The following is a 9349-nucleotide window of genomic DNA, read 5'->3' as shown; positions in this document are numbered from 1 at the left end:
GGCACGCAAGATGTTGGCTCTGTTGGAAGGGGGATGAAGAAGGCCGCTCGATTTATATGGAGGCACTTGGAAGGGATGTGGAAGGTTCGTTGCCTTGTGCCTCACGTTTGCGATTCGATTGGATGCAAGAAAGAGATCGAAGTGGAGAAGAACCCTTGGGCGTTGACTTCGACCATCCTGCGTTCTCACGCGGTCTGGTCCATCTTCCTGATTTGACCAAAATTAATAGCCGTCGTTCTTCCAGAAAAGGGGTCGTTCGAGAAGCTTCTCGTGCTTCTTTCGTGGATGGCGGAACGTCACCCAGGCGGCTGACAGGTGCGCAGGCACCGTTCGCTGATCGATTATTCTTCGACGGAGTGGGATTTCTTGTTTTGTCTCTCTTTTATTTTTCTTTCTATCGGTTAAATTTCTATATTTTTTTATCCAGAATATTTATATTTGTATGATAAAGAAAGATGGATTGCGAAGATAGTCTCGGATCCTACCATGAACCTAAATAAACCCTTACGAGGTGGACAGGTGAACCGTCCTGTAGAAAAAAGATATGCCACCACGGGTAGACACGATGTGTGAACCTTCCAATAGCATAAAAAAAGATGCAAATGAAAAATGTTCATACGTGTGAGATAAAAGAGAGATGAACTAAGAGGATAATTCAGATAAAAAATATAGATGGATAGTCTTAAAGATTGAAAGAGTCGGACTATATATATTAGGTTTGGCTCATAACCTAGTATGTTAAGTTTGGGGTTTGAATCCGTGTCTGACTTGATATATGTTAACCTTGATCAGTTTGGCTCAGGCTCATCATTATTCAAATATTGACTGTTTGTTGGGGATCTTAATACCTTTCCTTTTCATTTTGGGTTTCTTAAATTGTGGTTTTTGTGTTGTTTGATATATATATATATATATATATATATATATATATATATATATATATATATATATATATATATATATATATATATATATATATTTGTTCTGTTTGATGTATAGTAATGATTTTATTTCAATGATTTTCTTAGAAATGTGATATATTGTAGTTTGACAACAAAAGTTTGACAACAAAAGACTCCTACTAGTGGTCTATCTGGCTGATTGTTTGTTTCTTACATTTTGGTTCCAAGGTCAATCTTTTTTCTGTATAATGTTAGTATTTATTAGGGTGATTTCCCAAAAGAATAGTTCCTATTTTTGGGCTTTTCTTGGAAGATGCCTTTATTTCTAGATTTTCCTCTCATCGCCTCCTTTGCCTAATTCCGATATGCTCTTGATTTGATAGTCAGCCATCTATCGTTTTTTCCTTAGTTTCTCTCCTTTTCCCTATTTTAGTTACAATGTGTTTTTTTTACTGTGTTACAAGTATTTTCTTGGTATTGTTGATAATACTGCAACTTAGCATTAAAACACTGTGACTTAATATTCCTGTACCAAGTATAGGAATCATAAGTATTTTTCTAATATTTCTTCGCCAGGATATATAAACAAGGTTCATAAGTATTTTTCTAATATTTTTCAATCTATTTCCCTCGGTCATAGTGTTTTGTAATAGAGTTATATTGTTCTTGAAAATATGCCAAAAACACTATAACCATGTTAAAAAATACTGTATCTAATGTAAAGTCAAATTATTTGAATGTTTATTTTCTTAAATGGAGGATGTTTAAGAAAATGTTCATTTTGAAAATGGTTCTCCATTTATAAATAACATTCAAATAATTGACTGCCATATGACTTACCGTGGGTACAATGTTTTTGACACATTTTTAAAAACACTGGAACTCTATTACAAAACACTCTAACAGAGAGAAATGAACTGAGAAAATGTTAGAAAAATATTTATTAACCTTGCTTATGTATCCTTATGAAAATAATACTTATGATTACTATATTATGTATAGGAATCAATAATCTAAAAAAACTGAAGTATAGTGTTTTTATACTGAGTTATAATATTTTCAGTAATACCAATATTAACATTGTAACACAGTGGAAAAAGGGAAAAAGGAGGGAAGAGGTAAGTAGCTGGTTGTCAAATCAATGGTATATTTAGAATTAGGTAAAACAGGGTGGGCTGCTTGGGAAATTTGAAAAGGTACATCTTCCGGCGAAAGCCCATTAAGGAGAGGATTTTTTTTGGAAAACCATCTTATTTATTACGTCTCTGTCTAAAATCTCTTTTGCAAAATGGGATGATTTGTATGGTTTCTTGTAAGTTTTCCAATGTCGGACCAACAAATTCTTGAATATTGATGTAATTCTCTCAAAATATAGAGCAATTATATGATTTTTTTTTCAGGTTCTAATTGCTTCAAATTAGCATTTGTTTCTAGAACCGTATGCATGTAAAAGTGATAACAATCAAGATCCCCCGTAATAACAACATGTTAAGATCTCGTAAATCTGTTAAGTAAAATTCTCATCTATTGAGAAAAATTTTCCCTTCTAAACATGTATAAATATGGAGTATTGTATATTGTTTCAATCAATACAATATTCTTTTTTTCTATTTCATTTATATCATGGTATCAGAGCTCTCGTCGTAAAGGCCACTTTTAAATATCTCGAAGTAGACCCGTCTCCCCGTCGAACTCCATCAAATCTCAGATCCTTCTCCTACTACCTCATGGACCGTGACTCCATCTCAATCGCTCCCCCCTCCATCGTTGTTCCCATCGTGACCGCACCCGGTGTCGCCATTAGATGCAACGTTTTTCCTTTGAGAAAGATAGTAGCAACAACGACATCTTCCTCCTTATCGGAGTAAACAGTTTTAATTTTAGACTGAAAAAAGTTCTCGACCAATCTTCAAAAGTTAGTAAAGACTATTGAAACTTCAGATTTATGGTGAAGAGGGTATAACCATGTTTGGTGAAATAGTCTACGAAAATAACATAAAATCTGAATTTTTTGTTAAAGGAAGTGATTAGAGCGGAGCCCCAAACATCAATGTAAATAACCTCAAGGAATTTAAAGCAAGATATGGAGGATTTTCCAAAGGAAAGTCTATGACTTTTATTACTTAAATAAGCATCACAATGAGTTATGATGTTATTGGTTATAAGCGTAGGAAGATAATAACAAGAAAGCAATTTTTACTGAATAAAAGTTGAGGGATGACCAAGATAACGATATCACACATCAGTTGGAGCTACGACCGAAGAGTAAGCAGTGGGTTGGGTGATTTGTGGAACTGACGACCACTCGTAAATATTATTTTTATTCTGGTCTCGGACCAAGGATATCCTCGTGCTTAAATCATTAACAATAAAGGAGTTAGGAAAGAATTCAATTGAGGTATGATTCTGTTTGTAGAATTGAGAAACAGAAATGAAGTTTCGTTTGATGCGAGGTGCACACAAAATATCATCTAATAATTAGGAGTTCATTACCGTCACCAATAATGCATCACAATATGACTCGGTTCAGATAGAAAATTGTCAATCTCTTCAAATTGGTCCATAATCTGATTTTGTTCTTTCCCATGTTGATGAAGATGGTGTCATGGCATCCCTAGATTATGATATCGATGAATCACATAATGCTACCATCGATCAGCACGTGTATCCTCCTTGAATCAATGTTCAGTTGAAACTCAATGCTACTGGAGGACCTGACCCGAAACAAGAGAACAAGAGGTTGTTTCTGTTGTCAAAGGAGTGCTGAGCCTGTCCCTTAACCAATTCACACTGCTGTCCGTCATCTCTCATGATTTTATTTAAAGGCTGCTGCATCTTTTCTGTAGTTGCAAGGAATTGTTTATGGCCTTTCATTGGTGAGGGCCTAAGTTTTTATCTTATTATATATAGCCTAAATGAAGTTACACCCTCTCAGCTTTTGCAGATACCGGTTGATGGATTTCCATTAAGTTTGGGCAACTAGCTGGCATAGTGTTATTATCCAAGTATCCCATCGATGCTAATTTGTTTGTGTTCTCGTGTACTGTTTGTTCCCTCTTTTGTCCTTACAGGTGGATGTCTCTTCTTCACCTCAAATCTGCTGCTGCTAAAGCAGTAGTTGAGATGGGTCAGGCATCATGGATATATTGATGTTGGTCTCTCGTGATGTTGCCCCCTGAATCCAATCCCAACAACATTTCGGATGAATTGGTGGGTTGTGGCATTATTTGACTTGTATTGGATCTGGTTGTATTGTATCCAGGGTTTATATCGGCTTCGAATAACGGTTCCGTTCCAATATAACAGACGGGTGACCAATTATGTCGCTCACAAAGTATCTCTTCAGGACGACGGAGATGGGAACAAGTGGCACAAAATTAAGGGAGGTGACGTGGGCGCCACCACCCCTCTCTATAGGTAATGGGACTCATCTTTCCTGTCTGTCTCGATCGGTGTCGACTATTTATTTATTTGGTAGCGTTATCGTCATCCAGCTTCCCCCTTTGTCCCCTTTGCTCGCCATCCTACGCTTATCATTACAGTGAGGACCCCTCCAATGCTTATCATCTTTCTTCCGCTCTTCTTGTTTTGCTCCCAAATCCATTGCCTTTCGAGACTTTCTAAACTACTGTAATGGCATCAGCATCTTCTCCTTCCTCCTCGGGATTCTTCTCGATCTGCCTGCTGCACGCGGTGGCGGCGACGACGTGCGGGGCGCTGATGATGTTCTACCAGAACGAGGCCATGGTGGTGGGGCACGGGCGGGAGACGGCGGCGCGGCTGCTGCAGGGGTCGACCCCCCGCGACCAGCTGCTGATCCAGACCTCCGACTCCTTCGCCGGGCTGTTGCTCTTCGCCATCGGCCTCCTGCTCTTCATGGTGGCCTTCGTGGAGGACCGCGACTTCCAGGCCTTCTTCGCCAAGGGCTGCGCCCTGCTCCATGCCGCCGTTGCCCTCTGGCGCGTCTGCTTCGAGCGCCGCGTCGACTGCCTCGCCCGCGACTGGCCTCGCCAGCTCGTAGGTGACCTCGTCCTTGGCCTTTCCTGGCTTCTCTTCCTCGTCTACTGCTGGAGCGACAAGTACGACTGAGTCCTCCCTTTCAGTGGAATCCTCTCTCTGTTTCCTCCTTCCCTTGCAACCGACAAATTGTATCGGTTTCCATCCCTTTTCGATGAAGTGTCGGCCGATACTCGTTGATCTCTGATTGCTCTGTGCTTTGTGTGTAAAATGACTCTGAATAGTGCAAAATTGTAAATTCTATGAACTCTCATCACCCTTGTCTTTGATCGTGGTTGATGATGTTACTTAATGAAAACGAATAAATCTTATCTCCATTAGAGGCCGATCAATAAATTAATCTAGCATCTTGAATATCTAAAAGATTCAGAATATATATATATATATATATATATATATATATATATATATATATATATATATATATATATATATAATATCACTGTGATCATCACGAGACATCACTCATACATAGAAATCAATGACACTGTGATAATTATCAACGGGGTGAGGTGTCGTCTATTAGTAGGTTTCATCTATTTGGGTCTGTAACTTAGTGTGTTGAACATAGGAGCTTTATGGGCACGAGCGTGAAGCGAACCCCGATCCGTTATCCCCGGCCCTGTCAAAGCCCAACCCAGACTTTTGACCGCTTGGAACCGGGTTCGGGACGGAAATGCTGCTGCCTTTTTCACCACAATTGTCTCTGGAAAGTTCTTCGCGAAGTCGACGATTTCCGATATAAATACATCGATCGCAAAGAAATGCGGCCGTTTCCTCGCCTCCGCTCAACCCCTGTTGGAAGCCGATCTCGAAGACGAAGGTATCTTCCTCCACTTGATGATATCCGATGCGTTTGTTTATCTGTTCTAGCCGCATCAGATGTATTATCCGCTTATAGCCTGTGCTTTTGCTCGATAGATAGCTTGGAATGAGATCATTCTACACGGTTGCTTCTGATTTGCCTACAAATTTTCTTTTAGGGTTACATTGGCTGATCTTTCTGATTTGCCTGCAAATAACTGAAATCAGAATGCACTCTTGATTCCTATTTGCATGTAAGACCAGATCTTGGGATACAACAATCAGATTGGAATGTGATTTTAATACTCGGTTGCTTCTAGTTTGCCTACAAATTTTCTATGAGGGTTACATTGGCTGATCTTTCTTTTCTTCCCAAGCAAAAAAAGAGGAAAAAAAAAGAAAAGAAGGACCAGCCTGCTGATCCTAGTAGCCAAATAACTGCCAGAAGAAATTTGTATTCTTGTTCCCTAATATCGTGTAAGACTAAGATTTGGGGACACAATGATAGATGTAATATATATAATTTTGTGCTTTTAAGCATAACATTCCATCATTATCGTTCTCTAGAATGTAGCAAGGGTGATTTACCTTGTGTTAGTGTTAGCCCAGCAACTACTTTTTAAGTGAATAGTTTCATACCAATTACGATATAGTAGATAGTGGTATCCCAAAATCAGGCCTGGCCCAGCATTGTACAGGGTCCAGATGTGTCGAATACAATTATACCACTATTATCGTCATTCATGTCAGCCTCATCTTTATTTGTAGTGAATATACTAATGTATTTCATATCCCTTCCTTCAAACTTGGTGGTCCTGCCTCACCTCCCAAAGAAATTAAGCCAGAACAAAACTCTTTATGCTAGCACCCTGCATCCTCCACCAAAAAGCTAAAATCGTGTCGCCCCTGGTCCCATAGAATCACATAAGTTTAGAAGAGCTTATCGAAACAAGATGAGCAACCAAGTTCAAACTTTCTCTCTCTCTCTCTCTCTCTCTCTCTCACTCACTCACTCACTCACTCACACTCTCATAGGGATGTCAATAGGATGGGATGGTGACATCCTCATCCCCATCTCGCATCCACCTCATTCTCTATTTAGATGGGCAGGTGGGGAATTGCCATAGGGGGTGCGAGGCCCACGAATTTTTCATATTTTTCTAATTAATCCATTTCATTTTAGGAAAAAGTTAATTAATAATACCAAAATTTATAAAATTAAACACAAGATTAGTTTTGTGATTAAAGTTGGAATGTTAAAGCTATAGCTATTAGGTTCAGATCTTTAATATGTAGATTAATATTAATATTAATATTAATAAATACATTATATATAATATAATAATACAAACGGTATGTAATAAAAAAAGCCTCCCATTCCTGCCTCATTAGGGGCAAGTTCATTCTTCTTTTTTCTTTTTTGCTAATGATTTACACTCACATTGATCAACTTGTGTCAGATTTTTTTTGGGTTGAAATGGTTGGATATTATTTGTATATTTCAATTTATGTATCTATTGCAAATCCTTATATATTGCAATTCTGCAAAAATCTTTTGTTACAAGTTCGGATATGGATGGAACATTGGAGAAAGAGAATTTAATCAGACAATTTGATTAAAATGATCCTGTCAAGTACCCTATTTAAGAGATAGTTAACGGAGTGTTTTATTGTATAGCAGTCCTTGCTAAATACAATGTCCTCAATGATAGATATCCAATTCCAGTATCTATTTTACTAAAAATAAAACTGGGGTAATCTAGACAAAGAGAATTTCGTCGTCAAGTTGTTATATGCTCTGTTGCTTTTAGCAACATGAGCACTTGTATACTGAAGCAATCAATTTTAGTTTCTATTATCAACTTATTCTTTTTCCTAGATTCATAATTTTTACTAATTAAAATTATGAAAATCACGTTCATGCATGCTTGCAGCTTGGATCTTCTGATTTTTACAAAGTTGGATACATAATAATTAAGACATTATGATCTGACGATATGCTTAGAGAGTCTATTACGAATTTAGGGTCGCATAGTTATTCTATATGTATATATCTGCAAGATAGTACTATTGTAGGAACAACCTTTACTTTGGATGCATGCATTGAAATCTTTGTCGTGTCTTTATCAAGCACTGTACTGGTGAGGATATTATTTTAGAAATCATCTCTTTTAGTGATTATAATAATACAAGGTTTGTAACCAAAATTTGGGATCCATTCTCTGAACTTTTTTTTTTTCCATTCTTATCATGTGCTTTGATTTGTGGAACACATTTCCTTGACGGGGTCTGTATTAATTTTTTTTTTTTTGTATAGCTCTTATCTTGTCAAACCTAGAATTACGTTTTCTCTGCCAAGAGAAACATTTGAATAGCTATGGTTATGTGGAACACTTTTGAACCATGATTACCTTTCATGTGCTTTGTGAGCTATCAAAAAGTTGGGAGTATTAGGATCCTATTTAAGTAGTATAAAAAATGTACTTTTATTTATATACCCATCATAATATTAGAATGTGTTAAGTAAACATAATATAAAAATGTCCATAGGAATATAAAATATAGAAATAGATACGCTTCATAAAATGCTTATTTTTTAACCATTTTACGTGAAAGGGGATCTCTATGATACTTTTGAAATATGATATCATTAGATCATGTTTCAATTCTTAACTATATATGAAATTATATAAGAGTTTCATCTCCGTTAGTTCTTGGTCAGTCTATTCTGTGTCGGTTCTGTGTGGTTTGTTCTTTCGAGTTAGACCCCAAAGGACACCTATGATGGTAGAAATGACTATTGACTTTTATAAAACAGGTAGAGGTGACTAGTGACTATTACTTTTATAGGACATTGATTATGTTACTCAACCTATGCAGAAGCTTACTAATTGTTATTGTATCTCCTATCCCTTAATTATAGACCCAATTCCATGTCTTGTTTTCTAAGAATATATTTATGTATTAAATAGAAATTAATACATGATAATTTTAATTAGAAATTAAGTTATAATTTAACCTTGCTTTCATTTTCCCTTATGCTATTTTGTTTAAGGAGATGTTGAAATATAATTAAGAATGGCTTCTCCTCGTGTATTGAAGTATTTCTTGATAGAAATGTGTTATACGCTTAGTCAAATGTCAATCAATATAACTTGCTAACATGCACCCATTGCCTGATTAAAAAATATATATGTATTGTATGATGGGCAATTTAACTAATTTTTTTTAATAATGAGGTTTTACGAAATAATTTGCTCATCTTTGGTTTTTACCATGGCCAATCATTTTATTTAAAATATCAAATATCTAGAATGTCTTTGAAATCAGGTTGACCCTTTTTATTGAACCAAACAATTTGATTTGATCCAAGGGCTAATTGGGTCTAAATCAAATGGATTCAAGTTGGATCCTATAAAGTGGATCGGGTCGAGTTTGAATCAAAAGGCATTGGGGTTATACTAGTTACACCGAATGAGTATAACCCTAATGTAATTGTCGGCTAGCGCTCCTCTCCTTTGCTCCTCTTTCGTGACAAATGACAACAGCATCCTCCCCTCTCTAATGGCATTGAACTCCTTTACTCCTCTTTGGTATTTACGACCGATGATGACATCCTCCCCTCT

At 36.8% G+C, this 9349-nt stretch overlaps 1 protein-coding gene and 1 long non-coding RNA gene across 2 annotated transcripts; both read left to right on the top strand.

The window, feature by feature from the left end:
- The first annotated feature begins 4391 nt into the window (after positions 1 to 4391).
- LOC135639004 (uncharacterized) lies at positions 4392 to 5172 on the top strand. Its single transcript, XM_065152688.1, has one exon. It carries the CDS (start codon positions 4536 to 4538, stop codon positions 4989 to 4991), a length of 456 nt encoding a protein of 151 aa, XP_065008760.1. The 5' UTR covers positions 4392 to 4535; the 3' UTR covers positions 4992 to 5172.
- Positions 5173 to 5494: 322 nt separating this feature from the next.
- LOC108951934 (uncharacterized) lies at positions 5495 to 6042 on the top strand. Its single transcript, XR_001976493.2, has 2 exons — positions 5495 to 5742; positions 5841 to 6042. It is a non-coding gene; the product is annotated as an uncharacterized LOC108951934 (long non-coding RNA).
- Positions 6043 to 9349: the final 3307 nt, after the last annotated feature.

The sequence above is a fragment of the Musa acuminata genome, chromosome BXJ3-5 (assembly GCF_036884655.1).
Source record: "Musa acuminata AAA Group cultivar baxijiao chromosome BXJ3-5, Cavendish_Baxijiao_AAA, whole genome shotgun sequence".
NCBI classification, from domain to species: domain Eukaryota; kingdom Viridiplantae; phylum Streptophyta; class Magnoliopsida; order Zingiberales; family Musaceae; genus Musa; species Musa acuminata.
The sequence above is the reverse complement of the archived record's forward strand: the minus strand, read 5'-3'. Positions and strand labels throughout refer to the sequence as shown.